The following is a 24162-nucleotide window of genomic DNA, read 5'->3' as shown; positions in this document are numbered from 1 at the left end:
GGAGATGATCAAAGAGTTTCACCTATTTAGAGAAAAAAAATCAATTATAAATAGAGAATACCTGATTCGAAAAAGAGATACTGACAATTATCTAGAAGTAGGCACATAATTTAATTTTCATAGCTTACTTTCTGTTTCACCTATTTGGAGAAAAAAAATCAATTATAAATAGAGAATTACTTTTCAATTGGCTGAGGATAATGTCTCGGTCTTTTGTTAAGTAGTCGGCAACAAAATAATGATTAGAGAAACATACATGCAGCATTTTAGTTGTTGATTTTTTTAGTATTTCTAACTAGAACAAAAAAAAAGAGCAGATGGAAGTCGTTGCAAAAACGATACTACATTTTCTAAGGAAAATTGTTGCAGCAAGTTAATGTCATTTTCAGGGTTTCAGCTAGTTAATACTAGAATGTATTTTTACCAAAAAAAAAAAAATACTAGAATGTATCACTTTTAAATGCCTTTATAAGAGTTAGACCGAGAATTTATAAAGTAGATGACAAACTTGTAGATAATTTCCAGTGTATTTTTCATTCTATCTTTTCTGAAATAAAGAAATTTTGTTAGATATTTTCTAATCCATTTTATACACATTTTAAAATAGATATATTATATTATAGAGATAATATTTTCTCCAAAGTATACATATAATATATATAATACAGTTATTCTATTATAATGGATATATATATATATATATATATATATATATATATATTAAAACTTTATTATATAAGCACACATTGGAAAAGTTATAATCTCTGTAGTAGAGTTTCTATAATTTTTTAAAATGTAGAGTTGAGTTGGAAAAAGTCTAATAGAGATATATTTGTTTTCAATGAATTTTAGTTCTCTAAAAAATATATTTAATATTATATTTTTATTTTACAACTAATACATTTTTTTATGAAATTTGAAATGTATTCGTTTATTTTGATTTTGTAAGACTTTCATAAAATTATGATATTGTTTAAACTAAAGATTTATTTAAAAATTAGTATGTCAATAAAAAAATGTGACTCTATTTTTTATACAAAAATGTATTTCTACAAAAATATTTATTTTAATTATAAAAAAAACTTAAAAGTTGAAGGAGCGTTTTGAAAATAATAATATGTCTCTATTATAGAAACAAATCCTATTTTCTCCAAATATAGAAGAAAGATATAAAAGATATGTTTTAGAAAGAAAAAAAAATTGGGTTGGAATATTTTGTTTCCTATTATAATATTTAAAGTTGAATATACTAATGAGTTAGAGATGCTCATAAAAACTATAAAAATAATTATATATACGTATATGAAAAATAACTCAAATGTTGTTAAGAATAGACGAAAATATCTAAACACAAAGAATTATAAACTTTGCCACATATCGTTCATTTATATTGTGTGCTACATTTGCTTAGTCTTGTATGAAGCTACCATTATCTCGACAAAAAAAATAACTCAAGTGTTGTTAAGAATAGACGATTCGACATTTGCTTAGTCTTGTACTTCTTATGTTTTCCTGTGTGAAGGCTTTGTTTCTGAGAAGATTATGTTCTCCGTCATCTAGGCTTCCAGATTTCTTCTGGCTTTGTAGTGGTCTTGTTCTTCTTATTAATATAACTACTAGATGACCAATAAAAATTGGAAAAAAAAATTGGAAGTTCATGTTGCAAAAACGATTCTACATTTTCTAATGAAAATTGTTGCAACAAGTTTTAGTGTCATTTTCAGTTAATTGCTACTAGAATGGATCACCTTTTAAACGCTTTAATAAAAATTGGAACAAGACTTTATAAAGTAGATAACAAGGTTTTAGGCATCGCGAATGTGTTTTTTTTTTATTCTTCTAAAATAAGGAAATTCTATTTATAAATTCTAATCATTCTCTATATTTTTATCTGAAACAGATGAATTATATTATATAAATGAGATTTCTTTAATGTACAATAATATAATTCTTCTAGTTTTAAGAGAAAATATAGAGTAATGCTGTCATTATTTCTATATTAGAGACAATTTTTTTTAAAAATGACGAACTTGCTTTAAGCATTATTGGAATAAATCTCATTTCTATAATAAAATTCATCTATTTTATAGAAAAAATGTAGAAATAGAATAGAAATGGTCTAAGAAAGTGTCTCCAATGTGTTCTTTTATTTTTTCCTCTAAAATATTTTTAATTTTTTTTTTGTTTTAGTACTAATATATTTTATTTATTAAAGATGAAAACTAACCCATTGATTTATTTACTTATTGTCGTCAGCATAAACAAACTCGACCCCATTTATTTAATTAATTTATTTTTTCAATATTTCATAAAATTATGATTCTCCCAAAACCAAACAAATAATTATTACGTAAATAAAAAGATGCAAAAAATATATTTCTTAAAAGTATTTATTTTAATTATAATTATAAAAAACTTGAAATTAAAGAGATCATTTACAAAATTAAAAAATACATTTATAATAGAGGAGTGTTATTTCTTTCACTAAATATAGAAAATAACAATACCTACTTTCAAGAAAGAAACAGAGATGAATTGAAGTAAATTTTTCTCTATTAAAGATAAGAATGGTTATGAGTTAAAATTCTCTAAGAATCTAATAAAAATCATAAAATATAAATTATTTCAAAAATAACTAAAGAATTGTTATAACTAGACGAAAATGTTTAAATACAAGGAACTATAAACTTTGTAACATGTAGTGTATTTATATTGCGTGCTGTTTATGTAGCTTACATTTTCTTGATGTAGCATATTATTTTAAAGAAAAAATCATGTTTTATATTAAAAATGTTGTAACCTATATGTTTTTCACATTTTTTGTCTCAGTAGCTCGGCATAAATACTGTGAATAATTAAACGTTGTTTTATTAAGTCTCGTGTTAACATACAAATCACATCCTTAAGTAAAAATAATATGATTTTAGACTATTTATAATTTTATTATTTTATAAAAATAAAGTAACTCCAATATAGATTTAGAATTTGATCCAATGTATTCTTATAAAAAATTTCGCTATATACATAATAAAAAAGGGCTATGCTATTTCTTCCTCAAATAAAAAAAATCATAATTTGTATATTAAAAGAAGAAATAAAAAAGATTCGAAAACATTTTGATCAACCTGTGGATGGAGTAAGAAATGTTTCAACCCATTGATTTATTTTTTTCTAAAATGGAGTTAAAGTAAATATGAAGTAAGAAATGCTTTAACCCAACTTCATATCTCACTCCATAATGAAATTTAACTCCATACATTGAATAATCTTTTTTTTTTGTTCACCACTCCATTATGAAATAGGAAATGAAATAGAGTTGGAACAATTTTACTTTATTTTTATTTTTACTCCGAATAAAAAATAGAGTTTTACATTGGAGATGTTCTTAAAGTAATAATTTGTTGTTTCAATCAACTACGTCTCTGACTATAACATAATCATCTAAAATCAAATAATACTAGTCAACAGGTTTTACCAAAGAAAAAAAGAATACTGATCAAGAGGCAAGGTTACTGCTCATAATAATAGTCTTTAAAGATTTATTTTTGTTGAAGCCTTTTTGGGGAAAAAATTTAACAAGGAACGTATAGTCGGCCGTCTAAGTTTTCCAAAAAAGTTCACCCCTGAAGCACCCCTACAAAACCAATTCAGGTACGCTTTGACTCGAGTCTCTACGTACGTGTCCATATTTACTGGAAAAACTCGATTTTACAAAATACTTGTTAAAAAGATAAACACAATAAGGGAAAGAACTAGAATCACTCAGTTTCTCTCTCCTGCGAAAACTCTCCCAGACACGTTTCCAGAGAAAAGTTTTTACACACTGAACTTCTTCGAGGCTCACCTTTTACCCAACGTTTTCTTTCCTTTTGCCGGCTGTTATTCCCTGTAAAACACTCAACTTTTTCAAAAAGTTACCGTTTTTGGCAGCAACCAACGGTCCGAAGAAAGCTTCCAAACTTTCAGGCAGCCTCTGCGTACAGCTCCGCCGGGTTCAGCCCCCGACGCCGTCGGAGGGTCAGCCAGGATCGTCCTGTGCCGGTGCCAACCTATCCTCTCCTCACTGACCACAGCGCCTCACCTACCAGATCTACTCCTCAATGCTGAGTTATGATACTTAACGATTCTTGAATCTTAGGTTGTTATAACCTCCTCGTATTATTACTTCCAACAACTCTCTGGTGCATTTATCACAAGAGTTTTATTCTCTCGGTCGCATTTACTAACCTAGAAAGCTGAGATTTCGGTCTCAAGGAACTCTCTGCTCTGGGTTTTTTTAGTCCTTTTTTGTCTAAATCTCGTCTACTGTTCCACTACCATGGCTCGTCGCTACTCTCGATCTGATAAGGAGAAATGGACTGCTGCAGGCTCTTCTCCGCATCCACCTCCTCGCAGAGCTCCGGTCCGTATACCGGCCAGTGACCCGTCAGGCTTGATAGCTGAAAATAAGCTTACTATCATTGGAAGAATTACAAACCCTAGATTCCAACGACCTCGCGCTGTCATTGATTTCCTCCCCCAGGTGTGGAACTTGGAGGGTCGTGTGGTGGGTCGAGAACTGGGTATCGACAAATTCCAGTTCCGTTTCGAATCAGAACAGGAGCTGCAGACTGTTCTTGACAATGGACCATACCATTACAAGAGATGGATGCTTATATTGCAAAGATGGGAACCAGTGGTGGCGGAAAATTTCCCCTCTCAAATCTCATTCTGGGTGAAAATCAATGGAATTCCCCTCCATTACTGGAATGAGAAAGCTGTAGAAACTATCAGCGACCAGCTTGGGCGTGTCTCTAGCAGGAACGCTAAAGAAGCTAAGTTCCGAGTGGAAGTGAATGGCCTCCAGCCTCTGGAGATGAAGATGGAGATTCTCCTCCCCTCTGAGGAAGTAACTGAAGTGGAATTTCAATATCTCAAGATAGAAAAACATTGCTTTACTTGCTTCTCCCTTCTCCATGAGGAGGATGACTGCCCCTCTCGCCCTAGGGGTGCAAGAGCTCCAAAGGATAGAATCCTGGGGATCACTCAGGCTTATGCCCTCCAAAGGATCGAGGCTGAAAAGCAGCGACACAATGACAGACGAGGATACGTAAGACCTGATCCTCTCTGCTTTGTCCCCAAACGTCAGTACCAAACTGGACGTGATGATCATCGACATTACTCTGTTAATAGAGATTCTCGCTCCCCCCCTAAGGGCCCGGTCCCTGTCTCGCACTACCCGCACCAAACTCCTCTTGAGACACCAGCTCATAGTACTCGAAGAGATGACGCTACTCGAACTCCAGAGGCCCCAGTGTCACGAGGTTCTATTAGGAGAGGATCTGGAGGCTCAATTGCGGATGGACAAATAATCTATCCTGTAAACCAGAACCCTAGTGGAGGTCTCTCAAGCCCCAGAGAAAGAATCCCTGCACGTGATCGCCTTTCGGGTCAGAGTAATGATCGAATCCCCGCTAGGGAGCGGCTCTCAGGTGGGGAAGCACAATTGTTACTTGGGGAGGAAGTTGTTGAGAATGAACTTGAAACTGAAGAACTCCATTTTGCTCCACTCCCACCCATCTCAGCACTACCTAGACTCCCGGCTTCACAACGTTTGAGAGGCACCACTGCCTCAGGCAGTAGGTGTAAAGCAAAATCAAATACCGCTGCTGCCCTCAGTAAACAGACGGGTAAGAGAAAGGTCTCTAAACCTTCTAAACAGGTGTTAAGAAGCCCACTTCAAGTGTTCTCCCTCCCTAAAAGCGCTGAGCCAAGATCAAAGAACCCACCTCGCAGAAGACTAGTCCCTGCGCGTTATGCCACTGAGTTTGCAGGAACAGGTTCGAGCAGCCGGAGAAAGAGTTCGAGCAAACCTAATACGGTGAATATACCGGAACCTACCAAGGAGAGGACGGATTTTCGGTCCCTTCTTCCTCCTCTTCCTTAGTCGTTGTTAGCTGGAATTGTCGGGGCCTGGGAAACCCCCTGACAATTCGTAGGGTGAAAGAACTACATCGTACTCTTTCCCCGGACATTATGTTTCTCATGGAGACAAAGAACTCTGACGACTTCATCAAATCAAAGTTGGAGGTACTAAACTATCCCAATTTTTTCTCCATTCCCCCCACGGGTTTAAGTGGAGGACTCACTCTCTTATGGAAGGAAGGAGTGGAGATCACAATACTTGAATCTTGCGCACACTTTATTGATGTCAGTCTCGTCTTCAAGGGTTCAGCCTCTTTTATTACCTTTGTATACGGCGAACCAGTGTCAGGCAACAGAACCGTATTTTGGAATACTCTTGCAAGAGTGGGAGCTGGTAGAGAGGAATCCTGGTTGTTAACCGGTGACTTTAACGAAATCTTGGACAACACGGAAAAGGAAGGCGGGCCTGCGAGATGGGAAGGTTCTTTCACAGCGTTCCGCTCTTTCGTTGCTCAGAATGGTCTCTGGAATCTCAAGCACTCTGGAAACCATCTATCATGGAGAGGAGTCCGCTATACTCACCTGATCAAATCTCGGTTGGATAGATCCTTAGTTAATTGTTCCTGGTCTGAAGCCTTCCCAATGGGGAGAAGCTGCTATCTCAGATACGAGGGATCTGATCACCGGCCGCTAGTTACGTATTTCAACTCTGCTGGACAGAAACGCAAGGGAGTATTCCGATTTAACCGTTCCTATACTGAGAATGAGGAGGTTACGAAGCTCGTAGAGACCGCTTGGAATCTCAGGCCACTCGACTCTGTGATTGCTAAACTCAACTTGGTGCGACGCAACATAATCAAATGGGCCAAGGAGCAGAATACAAGAAGTAACCTCATCATCTCCTCTACCCAACAAGAACTGGAAGCAGCCTTATCTCTGCCTGTAGAGGATATTACTCGTATTGAGGCGCTGACTACTACACTCCTTGCTGCTTACCGAGAAGAGGAGAGCTTCTGGCTGCAGCGAAGCCGTATTCAGTGGTTGAAGAAGGGTGACAGGAACACGGGTTTTTTTCATGCTGCCACAAGGAAGAGAAGAGCCCTCAATAATCTCTCTGTTATAGAGAATGATCAAGGGGTTGCTTTCTTTGAAGAATCCCAGATCGCGGAAGTTATCTCAGATTACTATCGAGAAATGTTCACCACGAATGGCAACTCAGATTTCTCTCTTGTCCAAGAATGTCTTGTTAATAAGATCACTCCTGAGATGAACAGCCGTCTGACTGAGATACCCTCTGATGCAGAGATTGTAGAGGCAGCCAGATCAATTAATGGGGGCAAGGCTCCGGGCCCAGACGGGTTCTCGGCAAAATTTTACCACTCTTATTGGTACATTGTGGGGAAAGATGTGATCGATGATGTTAGGAGCTTCTTCGTTACGGGTTTCCTTCATCCACAACAGAATGAAACTCATGTGCGATTGATTCCCAAAGGTTCCGGACCGCGGAAGGTGGCTGATTACCGGCCCATTGCGCTGTGTATTACCCATTACAAGATCATAGCCAAGCTCCTCACCCGAAGACTGAAGCCCCTACTCCCTGATCTTATCTCGACGTCTCAGTCAGCCTTTGTAGCAGGACGAGCCATCTCGGATAATGTTCTCATCACTCACGAGACTCTCCATTATCTTCGCACTTCAGAGGCAAAAAAGCATTGCTCTATGGCGGTGAAAACCGACATGAGCAAAGCTTACGATCGTGTCGAGTGGGGCTTTATCAGAGAGGTCTTGACTCAGTTTGGCTTTGACCCTATCTGGATCTCTTGGACCATGGCTTGCATAGAATCAGTCTCTTATTCCTTCCTGATTAATGGTTCACCCTCGGGTCAAGTCAAACCATCTCGTGGAATACGACAAGGTGATCCGCTCTCTCCGTACTTGTTTATCATGTGCACGGAGGTACTTTCATCACTATGCACAAAGGCGCAAATTAATGGCACCATGACAGGGGTGAAGGTGGCTCGGAACTGTCCCTCGGTCAATCATCTTCTTTTCGCGGACGACACAATGTTCTTCTGCAAGTCTACTGCTTCCTGTGTGACCACTTTAAAATCTATCCTTGAAAGCTACGAGAAGGTGTCTGGCCAGCGCATCAATCTGCTTAAGTCGTCAATCACCTTCTCTGCGAGAACCCCCACGGAAGTTAAAGCTCGGGTTAAGGCAACTCTCTCAATTCCGGCTGAGGGGGGAATTGGAAAATATTTGGGACTCCCGGAAAACTTTGGTAGAAAGAAACGAGACATCTTTGCGGCGATTCTAGACCGGATCCGACAGAAAGCTCGAAGCTGGACATCACGCTACCTATCAGGGGCAGGGAAGCAGGTCCTTCTTAAATCAGTCTTGGCCGCGATGCCGTGTTATACGATGTCATGTTTCAAGCTGCCCATCTCTCTGTGCAAACAAATCCAGTCCCTCCTAACACGGTTTTGGTGGGATGCAAATCCGGAGAAACGAAAGATGTGCTGGGTCGCTTGGTCTACACTTACTCTCCCCAAATATGCCGGCGGCCTAGGGTTCAAAGACATTGAGGCTTTCAATGATGCAATGCTGGCTAAAATAGGCTGGAGGCTCATCAAATTTCCAGACTCACTGGTTGCTAAAGTCCTGCTAGGTAAATATGCTAAAGCCTCAACGTTCATGGATTGTGATACCCCGGCTACAGCTTCCCATGGGTGGAGGAGCATCTTAGCAGGACGGGAGATTCTGCGGAAAGGACTTGGATGGGTGGTAGGAAATGGAGACAACATCAACGTTTGGGGGGCACCATGGCTGTCCTCCTCTCAGCCTTTAGCACCTATGGGACCACCAACTGAGAACTCTGCAGCTATGAAAGTGAGCGAGCTTCTATGCCCGCTGACAAACAAATGGGACTTTCAGAAGCTAAGGAACCTTATACCTCAGTATGAGGGCTTGATAAAGAAGATCGTCACAAGTTACGCACCAACGGAGGACTCTCTTGCTTGGCTTGCAGAGAAGTCAGGCGAGTACACGGTCAAGACGGGCTATGGGTGTGAAAGAGTCGGTCTATTTCCACAGCAAAGGGAACTTCCTTTTGATTGGCTAAAGAACATCTGGAACTTGAAAACCTCCCCGAAAGTAAAGGATTTTCTCTGGAAAGTGATGAAGAAGGCTATTCCAGTTAGTTCAAACTTAGCCTCAAGGGGAGTTGCTCCCTTTCCATGCGCTAGATGTGGGGGAATCGAGGACGATCTCCATGTTCTTCTTCTCTGCCCCTTTGCGTCACAAGCTTGGCGCCTACTACCAGTAAAGGAAACTCCTTCGAGGTCCCTTCTTACCATCTCGGAGTTACTTGTGATCGGACAGAGGTGTATAAATTTACCTCCGGTGGGGTGTGATACCCCTCTCTGGCCTTGGTTCTTGTGGAATTTGTGGAAAGCCCGAAATAAATTATGTTTTGAGAACAGGTCTTTCTCAGAATGGGAAGTCGTCAGTAAGAGTATCGCGGATGCAAAGGAGTGGTCTGCTGCTCAACGACTATCTGACGAATCGACCAGCCCAGTGAATCGAACCTCTCCTCCATCTACCATTCCCCGACCATCTCCAGGTCAAGTAGTGTGCAACGTAGACGCTGCATGGGATAGCCGTACGGAGAACTGTGGTGTGGGGGGGTTTTTCTCTGGCTTGGAAGATACTATGTTGCCCCCTTTCAAGGATTTTTGATCCTCTGTAACTTCAGCTCTCATGGGAGAAGCTCTTGCTGTGCGGCTTGCGGTTATGACCGCGTCCTCGTCAAATGTCCGATCGCTAGTAGTTCTATCTGATTCCCAGGTCCTCATCAACATGATCAGAGCCAAGGAATCTCGTCCGGAACTGTTTGGCATCTTGTTTGACGTCTATCACTTTAGTTCATCTTTTCAATGTATTTCCTTTGACTTTATTCCTCGCTCTTGTAATGATGCTGCTGATGAATTGGCTAAATCAGCTCTGGCATCTCTAAACTTTTCCTCCATTGTTGGAGGGTGACTCTGTTCCTAGATTTTATTATGAATGAATCGTAGTTTGCCCAAAAAAAAAACAAAATACTTGTTAAAAGGTTGCTTGTCTTTGTTAAACATATTTGAGAAGACAATGACAGCTTTTCAAAGACTACTAGCTCAACATCTTTACAAAGCTTTTATTTAGGATAACTACCATGTGCTTGCCTGGTGAAAAACCTGAAGGAATGGTTTTTTATATTTCATTTAAGTTATCTGTTAATAACATTTAAACACCGGAATCTCTTCTTTTCTTTTTATTATTACAATACATGTTGCACAAATTAAGTAGACCCGGTGGGTGTCAAAAAGACAACCAATCTGAAGAGTTCGGTATTTCCGGCAGCTTATGTACGACCAAAGTTACAAAGAAACAAAAAAACAAACCAAACCATGTGGTCTATGAAAATAGATAGTAGTTCGCATTTGGTACCAAACCATAAACGACTGGAGATGAGTTTCAGTCTTCGAGCAGCTCTAGTTTCTTCAGGGCATCACGTACATCCGAGTCCACGCGTGCGTGGACCACGTTGTTGCTCTCTAAAGAGATCACATCAGTGAGTGGATAGCTCCTGTTAGCGTGCAAGGCGTTGCTTGCGCTGCACGATACCCCCTCTAGAACAACGCTCTTGTGAAGTCCTCCGAGCAATCCTTCGTAATCTGTGTCACCTGATTCTCCCACGAACACCACCATCTTCGCCATGTCAATGCCCCACCGAACGAACAAGTACCTGGTTCACCGCAACACATTTGTAAGAAAAATGCTCTAGAAAGTTACTTACTTGTGCCACATGTTTTGTACGTACCTTAGGGCTTGTATACGAGAAGCCAGCACAGGTATCACGTTTATTCGAGTGCCGTTCTGACTATAAACGACATGACAACGCAAGGCCTGGATCCTCAGCAGCTTACGGAGCTCTCTCACCGGAGGCACCTGAGAATAAAAAAACAAAAACAAACGAACTTATAACACAGAGCTAAGAAGATTCTTATTCTAAATAATGTGTGCGCCTGATTTAAACTTTTACCGCTGCAGGCTTTTTGACAGCAAAGGTGTAGCAGTAGTCAGTTGAAAGATGTTCAGCAAGAGTGACAATCTGCTCGTCATTTTCAGATTTTTTCTCGTTAACCGAAGACGCCCAACGGATCAAAGTCTTCCTCAGCCCTTCACCACCCCAGCGATATTCAACGTGGGAGTGGTAGTAAAAGTCAACAACGAAAGGACCATCTTCCGAGTTGACAGATGTGTAGTAGAGATCGCTCCCGCTGTTGCATACGAAGGCGTCGAAGTCATTAGGGTTTAAACCCCCTGACACCAAGAAAGATTGTATCTCAGAGATTGTTAGAGACGTTGACAATATGAACCCAACGGTTCCTTCGGCTCTTTCCTTCTCAACTGCCTCTAGAATCCTTCTCGTAGCCTCTAGCGTGTCTCTTTCCCCATCAAAATCAAGAGCAATCACCACAATAAACTTCCTCCTCCGAACCGCTGGGAACTTTCCGGAGTTGACCTCTGACTTCTCCAGTGATCCCATTTTGCGACTGTCTTTGCCTTTAGACCAGTTTAGAACCGCAGCTTCGATTTTGCTCTTCCTGTCCATGGAGCTCACTTCTTGATTCATGGAACCGTCGTTACCACTTCCTCCGTCAAATGAAAACCTCAAGTTCAAAGATATGTCCTGTATATCTCTCAGAGAATCACTGGGTGACTCAGGCTCTGAGTTATCACCGCCATCGTCACTTTGCCACTGGGGGTGTCTTGGCTTGAAGCTGGTTATGCGAGATAGATAAGTTTTGCAATGCTCTGGCCAAGAGAATTGGTGAATGTTCTTCAGCCCGTTTTGCCTACACTTTGCCCACAGCTGCTTATCGGCAACTAGCTTAAGAAGAGCTTCAGAGATGGATTGCTGATCATGAGGATCCACAAGGAGACCATTGTCTAGAACCTGGAAAAAAGGTATAATATTAGAACAAACAAGAAGGTATATAACAGTCTTGAGCATTGTAAGAATACATACCCGGTGTATATCTACAGGACCACCATTTTTTGTAGCTACCATTGGCAAACCATGGGCTGCAGCCTAGAAGTAAAAAAAACACATATTACTACAAGAATTGAATCATGCCCATTTGACCGTAGAAGAAAAAAGATACCTCAATCAGAGTAAGTCCAAATGGTTCAATGAAAGCTGGATTGATGAAAACACCCTGCAGTGAATCCATGCACAGAATAATTTTACTAAAGAGAAGAATCTAAAGAAGCATTCTAAGTAGTGTCAAACCGTTGGAATCAAACATGCGAAAGCATCATAATATGCAGCAGTTAGCAATAACTGACAGATCAAGTGTTGGAGGCATTGTTTTAATGGTGAACAGACCAAGAAACTAACGACGACAATATATCTAATGATATTGAGTTAAGTAGCATGACATAGTTATAATGAACTGCCAAGAGTACCTTAGACTTTGCAGCTAGGCGATATATGTCTGGAACATCCGACTGTTTGTGATGTTTAGGGTACGCAACTTGGCCGTAGAGATCATACTTGTCAATTAGCTTCAGAACAGAAAGCAGAACAGAAGAACTCGTGCTCGACATTTCATCAATCCCATCACGGTTACCCATAATAAGTGCCTGCAAAACCAGAAATATGGAAGATGAGTAAAACAAAATGGTGATCGTAACAGAAACATAAACTAAACAACCAAAGTGTTAGGAGAAACATCTAAACAAAAGTCACTGTACGACATTTACATACCAGGTTAGCAAGGTCTCTGAGTGGACGACATTCTCCAAATGCCTTCACTAACGTTGTGATGTTCTTTTTTGGGTCGGGCCTCGCAAGGGCAAGTATCATAGGCTTTCGGGAATTTGAAAAGAAACGCATTATCTGCATCACATGTAGGATATGCAGGTTGAGTAAACAGCTTGATAGAAAGATAACGAGAACAATATGTTACACAATAACAAATCTTCTTTCTCAGGTGAAGTAGATGTTATATTAAAGCAAGAAAGAACCTCAGCCCATATTGGTGGATCTCGAGAAGTTGGATGTTCCTCATTCCCATCTGCGTCTTCCATGTCACCATCATGTGGGACAATATGATTGAACTCCATCCCAGGTGGAATTTTCTGAAGCAAAAATAAATAAACAGTAATCATTTTTTATGATACTACAGAAGACTACACGTAACCATTCCAACAAGGCAAAGAAAGATCATTCTCCCACCTTATACATTATTTTTCGTCAACATCCTAGACACACTCGGATGTAACAGAAACATTAAAACTGACATTTATAGAGTATTAACTATCACCCAATGATATACTGTGTTAAAAGAAGACATGCAAAACAAATTTAATCACAGTCACTCATTGCCCAAAGACACTAATAGTAGTTTGTCGCCAACCAAGATCTCCTAATTGTTGGCATTAAAATCTTGACTTCTAAAAGCATATATTTCAGTCTGTGTTGACCATTGAAGATCAAGAGAATAGCTAAGGGGTGAGTAACTTACAACCATGCGAGGCATGAACCGTCCATAGCAGCTCACATTCCGCTTGATCCTTGCTCGCAGTTTACGCTCCAGTATGGGGTCAAAACCATCATACAACCTCCACTGCTCATCAATCTCCTGCCGCGTGCTAGTTATCACCATTTCAGAAACATCAAGAGATAACTCCTCACCCTCAATTCGACGCATAATCTTGTAAGTCGAATTTATTTCTTCTTTCGAAAGGCGGCCTTGTTTCAAAAGCTGCTCCAATTTATCTCGACCGAGTGAGTGGCCAGTAAGGATCATAGGCACATTCAGTGCACCTGATAGCAAAGCGGCAGCGTCACCAGCATCGGCGTAGTGTCCATGGATGGCAGAAGGCCAGATAGGCTTCCCACCACCGACTTGTTCACCGAGAACACTGGACATTTGCATGATGTGGTTCATTGCACCATCGACAAACTCAGCAATGTGAGGCCATAGAAGTTCTTTCGGAATGTACTTGTCCTTTGGACCAAATGGTATCCTCACAATATAAGCACCGCTACTCTCTCCCATCTCATCCGAATAATCTTCAGAATCTCTTGGAGTCAGCATCTCCGTGGGCTCGCCATAACTCCAGTCAACATCTGGTGAAGACACTTGTCTGGTGAGCAAGTCGACCCTATAAACTCCTGGCATTGATCCCAAAGCACGTGCAAGTTCCACAACGTACTTAACCTGTAACGTAAGAAGCAAAGTGAGGAGGACTACATACAGCCTACCATTATACCGCATTGCGATCACTCAAATTCTTCCGTATCATTACCTGGCCACCGGTGTCAGAATCACGGCCTAGCTCCATGTTCTCCCCACGTATGAGACCATGAAGACTGCATACATAATGTTAAACAACAATCACACAAGAACACTCCAAAAACTTTCCACTATGCTTACAAATTTTCAATTAACAGAGATCATTTGCTAGTAAACATGTTGCTAGAAGGTGAAACTATGAGTTTTCCAAGCAAGAAAGTACAAAGGGGAAATCAAAGGCTATTTTTGAGCACAAACCTTATCAAAACAAGATACAGCTTGTTTCCCTTCTGCTGGTTAGCCCAAATCTCCATGGACTCAGCAGAATTAATCCGAGGCAACCTGGATTTGGTGCCATGAGTAGAGACATCGCTGACGAGATCTCCTTTCTCTCCCTCGGAAAACTCCTCGGACATATCAGCTGTTGCCTCCCTGCGACCTCTCTCACGCTCGAGACGGCGCTTAGCCAGCCTCTGCGCCTCCTTCTCCTCATGCTGCACAAACACAAGAGTATCATGAGCTGACAATACTTTAAAATATCTTAACGTTCCAAGTGCAGAACTGACCTATCCTATGGGGGGGGGAAACCATAAGCACAAAGTACAAGATCAATCAAAAGTTCAAGCCTATATTTTAATAGTTCAACAATCCCTCGTTTTCTTATTATTATTTTTTTTAAATCCAGTTGCAAAAAAAAAAGAAAGACATTGAAAAGGTTGAAACTTGAAAACAGAGAGGAAACCAGAATAAAGAAAACAAAAACATTGACTTGAGAGTCAAAACAACTTAGATCAAAGTCTAGACTCAGTCAATTACTAAAATTATTCTCCAGAAGATTAAAAAAAAAACAACTTTTTTAAGAAAAAAGTTAGGACCTTTGAATGGAACAGTCAAATCTCAGTCTGAGTTAAAACACGCATCCAAAGTAGAAAGAAACAAAAAAAAGAAGCAATAAAAAGAAACCAAACCTGCTTCTTTTGACGAGCGAGATTCCAGATCCTCCAACACATATTCTCCAACCTCGTGTTCCTCTCTTGTGGACTCCTCGTTGCAACCGCCTGACGAAGATCATCATCACTCTCACACGATTGCATATATATAAATAAAGAAAAAAACAGAGAGGTGCGTTGCGTTACCTTGACCCAAGATCTGTGAAGATCAGTCTCATCGTAACCAGTGATGACTTCCTCAACGAAGTAACGGCTGGGAGTGAATCTGCCTCTCTCCCTTAGGAGAAGCGAAGGGCGAGCGTCGTCGAGAGGCTGGCCCACGTCGAGAATCGCCTCCAGGTAACTGTTCACCCAATCGTTTCCGGCCATCGAAGAAGAAGATACGAAGATGGATGGAATTGGGAATTTGGTGGATATATGAGCGTTGGTTATCTCGTACGTTTGGTTATTGCTTTTTTGATGGGGAAGACGACAAAACTAGTCAGGCTGTAGTGACGAGTCATAGGACACGCATCCGCTTCGAACGGCTCAAAACTCTGCTCCTCCTCCTCCTTAATTACCTTTTCTTTATTTTTTTTTTTTTTTTATTCAGTGTTGGTCCCTTTTTAATAGTGAAAGAAAAATTGTCAAATGAAAAATATCTTTCTTAAAAACTTTAAAAATGATTGAAGACAGGTATATACTATATTCTGGTTTATTTGGTAAAAAGAAGAATATTCTCTTTCTTTTTTTTAATTAGGTGACAATTGACGAGTATTTTTTTCTATTTCTGTTTTTCCTTATAGATTCATTTTAAATCACTGTTATGAAAGATATTTGCTTAGCATCATAGATCCGAATATGCGATGATGGATCTGAGTCATTTGACAAAGAACCAAAGCATAGTTTTTAGGGTCTTGTTTATTTTTCTTTTAACTGGTCATTTGTCAAATAATAATACAGTGGTCAGTGTAAGAAGCAATTATATTCAAACTCAGTAGATTTTATCACTGCTAATATATCTGGAAACTGTAACATCCGAAGCTCACTCTCTTGCAAAGTAGGCTAGTTTTGGTGGTGTTTATGTTCGCTCATGTAAGTCAGACAGAAGGCAGAGGGAAAGGTTCTTCGGATCACCACTTCCTCGAGCCTAAACATGACTTAGCGTGACGACAAAAAATAAAGAGAGGCAATTATATGATCCATGTCTGTTGTCTACGAGAAGCAATTATATGCTTCATTGCTTATCATTTAGCAAAAGTGCTCATTGCTGGCAGAATGATAGAAATATATTTCAAGGAAATGATTTAGTGACATTCTTTGCTGGAAAGATATATATATAAACAACTTATTGTTTTCCTTAACTTGATCTTGACCACTAAAATTAGTAAGCTGATGTTTACATTTCGTATACATTTGCATTTAACTTCATGGTTAACAATCCTCCATGGTGAAACCGATTTTATGCCACAACGATCAAATTCATCAAAGACGCTTTTAAATTAAACAAAAATTACGAGACAAATAACATTGTAACGACAGGAGTTTATGAAATACCATATCGCAAAAGCTAAATCCAAAACATAGGCTCTCAGACACTAAACTGAAAACTCAAACATGTTTCATGAAAAAAAACATAAAGCTTTCAAGCAGACAACGAGTTTTAAGCGGCACCCTTGCCCTTCTTCTTCTGAATCTTCTTCTGGTAGAATTCAAGCTCTTTGCCTTCAAGAATGTATCTGCATAAACACAATGAACATGAATGAATACAGGAGATTTCAACACACAAATACAAAATGGACCAATGAACAAACAAGAAGATTATTACCCATCAGCACGTCCACATTGGCCGGGCCTTGAGGAGATGCATGCCAACAACCGTCCACTTGCAAACTGGTCCTCAATGTGGGAATCAAGAGTGCGCCCTTCTTGACGGCTCTCAATCTTCCTCTGCACATGATTGCTCTTCTTCACCTCCTCAGGTGCAGCAGCAGCAGCTGGTGCAGCATCCTCACCATCCTACAATATTAAAAGTCTCATCAGCTTCACTTAACCAGTTAAGGAACCAATCGTCCAAAAAGAAAAAAAAAAAAAAAAGAGTATTCTCACCTCTCCTTCCTTCTTGGCGGCAGAAGCAGCAGCATTCTTCTTCTTGCGACCAACCTCAACACCATAGTGCTGCAAGTACCACTGCTTGAAAGGAGCGGCATCAACCTGGACAATGGCGCTCTTAACAAGTGTCTTTGTACGGACAAGCTCGTTGTTGGAGGCATTGTAGACAACGTCAAGGACTCTGGTCTTGCGGGTAACAGCTTCACTTCCCCAGGAGTAGTTACCGGTATCGAGCCTCAACGCACGCCACTTGACGTTGCCTCCACGGACACGGATTCTTCTGACCGTCTTGTTGCTGGACAGCTTGGTGTTAGCTGGCTGCCTCCCCATCTCGTACCTTCACGAACCAAAAGATACAAATATTATAAACTACAAAATGCACCACCAAAATGAATCAAACAAGCCACTATCAGAGAAAACACAAACAGATAACAATTCAAAATGTACACGACAGCTTATGATGCGTTTCACACTATGCATCTCAAAGTAGTACTAAGGCTGAAGCTTTACGCTAATCATCTGTCATTACAGAACCTAGATATGACTATAGCTGTTTGAAAATAAAACAAGAGAACGAATCTAATCAGACAAAACACATTGGATTAACAGAACACAACATCACTTCCTCGTTCAACAGTTTCAAAGCAAAAAGAAAAAACCAAAGCTTACTTTCGCTTCTTCCTCCATTGCTTCTGCTTGCCTCCAGTGGCACGCCTCTTGTGGATGGAGTCACGAGAAATACCTAATACATATCAAAGTTATATTTTAGATTCAACCATCGAAAGAGATAGAGAGAGGAGTGAAGGATCGTACCCATGGTTGCAACTTAGGTTTCCTCTGTAGACAAAAAAAACTGCGGAGGGTGTACTGAGGTTTGCAGAATTTATTTATAAAGAGTCTGCTGTATAAACGAAAACCCTAGAGTTAAAAGGCCTCTACGACTTGGCCCATATAACTACCTAAAGGCCCGTACTATCTGGTCCATCTAATAACTTATGCCCTTCATAGCAAACAACTCCCATTTTTCTGATTTATGGAAATGTTTTCTGAATTTAAAAAAAAAAAAAAATGCATCATCAAATGTACATATATAGCAGATTTTTATATAATGATTTGTTTTTATAGTTTCTGTAAACATATTAATGAATCTTTCCCAAAAAAAAAAGTGATTTTCTTTTTAAAAATCGGCTAAATACTCACTCCCAAAGCTTTTTGACAATATATTTGAGAGCCCAACGGTTATTCTAACGAACCACATAAACATTACACTGGACTGGAGTACTGGACCAACAAAACGAGAGTATAACATACAACAATGGAAGCAAATGTGCATGTGATATTCCTGTTTTGTCTTCAAAACCATCACTTACATCTCTTGTATTACACCATCGGGTTATCTATTCATATGTCCAAAATATCATTTTCTTTTTACCTAAAGAGAAACCAGGAGAACAAGAACACTCACAACTCTTCCTCATTTTCGTTTGTTATTTCACTAACAGCTTTCTTCCTCCGTACTAACGCCTTGAAAAGCGTAAACGCTGAGATCAACGCGATCTCCCAGTGCTCGGAGCTGTTGAGTTTCACGTTTATCTTCCCCATTTTCCTGTTGTTCATGTTTACGCTAACGTCTACGTTCGTGTCCCGAGTTGGTCTAACCTGAGTCTGTAACCCCCAGTTCAACACTAGCTCTTTCTTGAAAGACAGAGCCGTCACCGTCACACCGATTTGCTCGTTTCTCACCGGGTAATCTCTCCCTCTGATACAAGCCTCAAAGCTCCCTCCATGCGCTGTTTCCCCCGAGCCCTTCATCTGACCTGCGTTTACTGTTAACTTCACCCTCTTCCCAACCAACAAGGAATCCTCAATCTTTCCAGCTAAGTAGTACTTCCCGCCGAAAGATGTCAAACCAACTCCGAGATCTGTTGTGTTCTGCTTAAATGTTTTAAGCTTCGTGCCGCCGTGAAACGTGTAGACAAGATCGTCTCCTGATGATTGGACGTCGGCAGCTACAGAGAATGTCTGTATTCTAGAGTCTGTAGTGTAAGCTGCGTTAGTCTCGGAGTGGATGGTGAACCTTTGCTTATCTCTGCTCACCTGTCCGTTAGCTGAAGCAAACAGATTCTTTTTCACTTTTACAGCCGTCTCAATGTTTATTCCATCAAACCCAACATCGTGATCCCATCCCTGAGGATCATAGACAGGTCTCACAAGCCACTGGTCACTAGTAGCAATGGATCGGTACCGGTGTGAAGGAAAATCAGAATCAAAACTGTCTGGACCAGCCATCTCCGGCAACGGAACAGCTGCTTGGTCACTCTTTTCCTCTTCTTCTTCATTAAGCTTTTCATCCTTTCGTCTTCTACATTCTTCCTTCAACTGTTTCTTCAGATAAAGAGTTTCCCTGTAATCAAGCTCATCGAGATACTCTCTCTTCTGAGACTTTGACAGCTTCTCAAACCGGGCTTTCCCAAGGATCCGGATCGCAGGCAGCTGGTCATACTCATCTTCCTCCTCCTCCTCCAACTCCGAATCCATAAGCTCATCTATCTCCCTCTCCGCTTCATCTCCACCTGATGATAACCGACGCCGCAGAAAAACTGAAAGAAGATGAGGAAGAGAAGCTGTTCGAGTACCACTCGCCTGTCCCAAACCAATGCTGTCACGAAACCTCAGCAGAGACTGTACATCACCAAGAACTTTGGTACAAACGCACAGAAACATAAACTGAGGCTTCCACACTAATCCATTCGGAAGAACACACTCACCGGCATGATTCTTTCTACAGCTTGGATGATTCTCAACTAACAGCACAGGGTTCTCCAGCTTCGTATCAGACACAGCCTGATGTATATAGTGCTGAACCACATCCACACGCTGGCCAACGTACGACTCGTAGTTCATATTACGTCCTTCAGAAGCAACTGAAGAATGCGTCATTACAAGTATCGTGTTAAGCCATAACGCTGCACCCAAGACTTCAGTTATAAGGCTCAGGAGAGGGTAATCACTGTACCGCAAGTCGATCGTATCAAGGCGGTCCAAGTAGAGAACCACATCAGGCGGACGCTTCTTGACGTATCTCTTGATAGAGAGCAGAGTCTTTCTGTTTTTCCTTGCGCTGGAAGGTGAAGGTTGGTGTAAGCCAGGGGTGTCGATAAACGTTACTTTAACTCCACTAACGGTTCCGTTAACCTCTTCTATGCGATCCGTGGCGGGTTGGAAAGCATCGGTTTCGCTTTTGGACTGGCCTAAGATAGAGTTTATGGTCGCGCTCTTGCCAACGCCTGTTTTCCCCAAGACTAGGATTCGAAGTGAGAAATCAAGTTCAGGTACGCCGGACGATTCTTGCTCCTTAGCCAGAGTTTTGGCCTTGTCTTGCTTAAGTTTGACTGTTTTCAGTTCTGACTCCTCGGCTCGTATCAGCATCGCGAGGTGTACTCGGTACAGAACCTTGGAGACTAGGATGTTGTTCTGTGACTGCCCAAATCTATGAACGAGGCGTAAGAACTGAACTTGGAGGTCACCGATCTTTGCTAGTGGGTTATGTTTCTTGTCGTTGAGATCAAGACTTGACTGGTGCAAGCTTTCTAGTGGAGTTTGCTGCTGAGAGATGGGAGGATGAGCTTCTACATCGACGCTGGTTGAACATGGTGGTTCAGAGCGTGCCACTGGTTCAGGTAAAGCAGGGGCTTGAGCTATAAAAATTAAAAAAAAAATTGAAAGCTATTAGTAACCAAAGAAAACATACAAGTAAACAGCAATAACAGAAACATTTGAGAAGAATCAAATAATCAACAATGTATATCAGCTGCAACAATCATACAGTGGGAATCGTGTGGTTCATGGTGTCGGGAGAAAGGGGCAGTCCCCAAAAGGGGTCTAGAAGAGGATGCCATGGAGTTGGATAGATCGAAAACCCAGTCTATGAAGCCTTTCATTCTTTACCTGCAACAACAACAACAAACAAGTCAACGCTGAGCTACCTAAGTTACAAAAGGCTTAAGCTTTTGTTAATACAGAACATTTCTCTTTTTTTTTTGTAGAGAGATAATGATTAACGCCATAAATGCATTAAAAAGGAACCCAATTCCCCCAAATTATGTTAACTAAGTGAGCTAATGACCTAAGAATCGCAATCGCAAAAGAACAACATATCAATACTAACGAAATTGAAGAGAATCAAAAACTTGGGGGGGAAGCAAAATCTGAGAGACCTTTTTGTGTTGGCGACAGTGTTGGTGATAGACGAGAGAGAGAGAGAGAGATAGGATCGAGGTAAGACAAAGGTTAGGTTTTTAGGAAATTAGGATAACGAAGAAGATGCTCCCCTCGATTTTTTTTTCCTTTTGTTTCTTGTTTGTTTTGTTTTGTTTCTTCTTTGCTTGGTGATAACATGCGCCTCAAACCTCTGCCTAACATGCGCGGTAGTACTGGGGCTAACATGTCTTGGTCAAGAGCAACCCAAACCGCAGAGAGTATTTTATTTTCCTTTCTGATTTTATTAACACTCGATTTTGGATTTCTGTGATAAGATAGTTAATAAGAAATAAACGATTTTTGAACAAAAAAATAAAAAAATAAGCAAATAATCCAATTCAAATTAGTACAGGGGTTTATAATTTATTAGTTTTTTTTTTTTGTCAAACTACTACTTGCATTATAATTTAAAGATGTTCAAGTTTCAACAAGAAGACGGTTAAGACCTGAGCTTGCTATAATTTATTAGTTTAATAGCAGTTTTTTTCAAAGGTTTCAAGATTACTACATACACTTCAATTTGCAAATGTATAAATTTCTATTTTTAGTTTAACTTTTAGTTTTAAATATCGTCTGCTTGTATATTGATTTGCTGTGATAGGTAGAGTTAAGCATTGAGTTTAATGAAGAACATTTCCCTCAGAATGTCAGAGTCCAACAGATTTGTATTCATGAGGGGCAGAGAAACTTGCAGCTGTTCTTCAAAAACTTGTTTCACGGTGCTGTTTCAAAACTTACTGCCGGTAGTTTGTTTTGTTAATTAACAAAGTTTTGTGGCCTGGAGTTAGTTTTTGTCCATGCTTTAACACACTTTGTTGATGACAATTCTATTTTTAGCAAGATGCTGTTCTCCTCCCAAAGTGGAAGGGATTTAGTTTCTTTTCTTTTATAATATTTGTTTTTGCCACAACTCTTATGAGTCTCTCCAAATCTCACAACTCAAATTCCTCTGTCTTCTTGGGTAATCGGATGTTTCATCTTTTTCTTCAAGAACCAGTGACACGTTCATTGGTAACTGATAAATTTCTCATTACATTTTCTTGAGTGACAATGATCTCGAATTTGAGAGAAAGTATGGAGAGAAACGAATTAAGAGAAGGCCCTATAGCTATTGCAGTGGACAAAGATAAAACAAGCTGTCAAGCTCTTAAATGGGCAGTGGAACAATATATACCACGAGACAGAACAATAAAACTTGTTCATGTCGTCCAAAGATCTACAACGAATCCAAATGGACATTCTACAGATGATGAATTGTCTGGCAAGCAACAGAATGATAAAGGAAGTCGTCAGTTTCTTCCAATGCGTTGTCTTTGCATGAGACGGAATGTAAGTATGATTTGTCTCTTTTCTTTCTTGTTTTTTTCTTTTTGCATTATGTTTCTCTGATTAATGTTCTATTCTCAGATACAAAGCGAAGTAGTTATGCTTGAAGATCAAGACGTAGCGAAAGCGTTGATTGAATATATTAACCAGAACTTTATTTCTACATTCTTGCTAGGTGCCTCGTTGAAGAAGAGTATTACAAGGTGACAAACTATAGTTTCATAATCCATGACATAACACACATGAATCTTGTATCTAAAAATGGTTTTTGGGTGATTCTTGATTTTGAAGGCTTTTTAAAGTAGATGACATACCAAGTAATGTGATGAGATGGGCTCCAGAGTTCTGCACTGTCTTAGTCATATCAAAGGGAAGACTATCAAGTGTACGTCCAGCCACTAGGCATTTACCTCAAGGCTTGCCTTCTCCTTCTTCAGGGACTGCACCTTTGTCACCACTCAGCAACACTGATGAGGCTCCCTCTGAGATGTAAATCTACCATAACATTATGTTTTAAGCTCTGAGATTAAACTTCTTGAATTTTGGATTTTGAGCAGGTCATTGTCAAGAGAAGACGATGTTTTCTTTGAGGAGTTCTCATCCCTTGGCACAGATTCTTCTACTGTGAACATTAGTGACAGGATCAGTACAGATAGTTCGGTTCTCTCCTTCTATGATAAACTTGGGACTCCAAACATGTTGGAGATTCCTAGATTCACAGGTCTGGAGGATGATAAATCCAATCTTTCGATATACCTTAACAGTCCTGATATAAAGCTGATGGATGAAGCCGAGGCTGAGAAGAGAAGGCTGAAGAAAGAGCTGAAGGAGACAATGAACATGTACCATGCAGCCTGCAGAGAAGCCCTCATGGCAAAGGAGAAAGTAGCAGAGTTAGAGATATGGAAAAAGAAAGCAGGGAAAAGGCTTCAAATGGCTGAGGAAACAGCAAAAATGGCCATCATGAAGATGGAGAAGAGAGAACTGGAGGTAAAGCCAAGAGTGGAGGCAGAGATGAAGGTTAGAGGGAGTAATGACAGAAAGGTGGTTCTGGATTCTCCTGGAGAGTCTCATATGGTGGTAAAATATGAGAGCTTGCTCCAAATTGTAGTTGTACTTTTCTTGTTCTATTTTTATTTCACACTCAGACAATCCTCTTTCTTGTGATTGGAGTTGGGAGATCAGTAACAATGTCATCTGCTTCAGGACAAGTTGCTCATTCATTATTCTCTTGTATAGATCAATCTTATTATATTTGTTCACTTTTCACAATGTCATTCTTAAAA

At 40.0% G+C, this 24162-nt stretch overlaps 4 protein-coding genes across 4 annotated transcripts; 1 reads left to right on the top strand and 3 right to left on the bottom strand.

The window, feature by feature from the left end:
- Positions 1 to 10179: 10179 nt before the first annotated feature.
- On the bottom strand, positions 10180 to 15916 carry LOC103845691 (sucrose-phosphate synthase 1). The gene is made up of 13 exons (XM_009122572.3): positions 15386 to 15916; positions 15218 to 15307; positions 14508 to 14743; positions 14263 to 14326; positions 13476 to 14174; positions 12976 to 13089; positions 12716 to 12847; positions 12415 to 12591; positions 12111 to 12164; positions 11975 to 12037; positions 10985 to 11902; positions 10763 to 10890; positions 10180 to 10687 (listed from the first exon to the last, which is right to left on the bottom strand). Exons 1-13 carry the CDS (start codon positions 15566 to 15568, stop codon positions 10417 to 10419), a joined length of 3129 nt encoding a protein of 1042 aa, XP_009120820.1. The 5' UTR covers positions 15569 to 15916; the 3' UTR covers positions 10180 to 10416.
- A 743-nt stretch (positions 15917 to 16659) lies between these two features.
- LOC103845690 (40S ribosomal protein S8-1) lies at positions 16660 to 18271 on the bottom strand. Its single transcript, XM_009122571.3, has 5 exons — positions 18104 to 18271; positions 17960 to 18032; positions 17288 to 17627; positions 17007 to 17197; positions 16660 to 16917 (listed from the first exon to the last, which is right to left on the bottom strand). The coding sequence occupies exons 1-5, from the start codon at positions 18105 to 18107 to the stop codon at positions 16842 to 16844; spliced, it is 684 nt and encodes a 227-aa protein (XP_009120819.1). The 5' UTR covers positions 18108 to 18271; the 3' UTR covers positions 16660 to 16841.
- A 258-nt stretch (positions 18272 to 18529) lies between these two features.
- Positions 18530 to 21709, bottom strand: LOC103845688 (translocase of chloroplast 90, chloroplastic). Its single transcript, XM_009122570.3, has 3 exons — positions 21508 to 21709; positions 21117 to 21238; positions 18530 to 20988 (listed from the first exon to the last, which is right to left on the bottom strand). Exons 2-3 carry the CDS (start codon positions 21229 to 21231, stop codon positions 18752 to 18754), a joined length of 2352 nt encoding a protein of 783 aa, XP_009120818.1. The 5' UTR covers positions 21232 to 21238; positions 21508 to 21709; the 3' UTR covers positions 18530 to 18751.
- A 266-nt stretch (positions 21710 to 21975) lies between these two features.
- Positions 21976 to 24140, top strand: LOC103846199 (U-box domain-containing protein 51). The gene is made up of 4 exons (XM_009123105.2): positions 21976 to 22879; positions 22958 to 23079; positions 23168 to 23365; positions 23434 to 24140. Exons 1-4 carry the CDS (start codon positions 22601 to 22603, stop codon positions 24041 to 24043), a joined length of 1209 nt encoding a protein of 402 aa, XP_009121353.2. The 5' UTR covers positions 21976 to 22600; the 3' UTR covers positions 24044 to 24140.
- The last annotated feature ends 22 nt before the right edge of the window (positions 24141 to 24162 follow it).

Source organism: Brassica rapa, chromosome A10 (assembly GCF_000309985.2).
Source record: "Brassica rapa cultivar Chiifu-401-42 chromosome A10, CAAS_Brap_v3.01, whole genome shotgun sequence".
Taxonomy (NCBI): Eukaryota; Viridiplantae; Streptophyta; class Magnoliopsida; order Brassicales; family Brassicaceae; genus Brassica; species Brassica rapa.
This window is presented reverse-complemented; position numbering and strand designations above follow the sequence as displayed.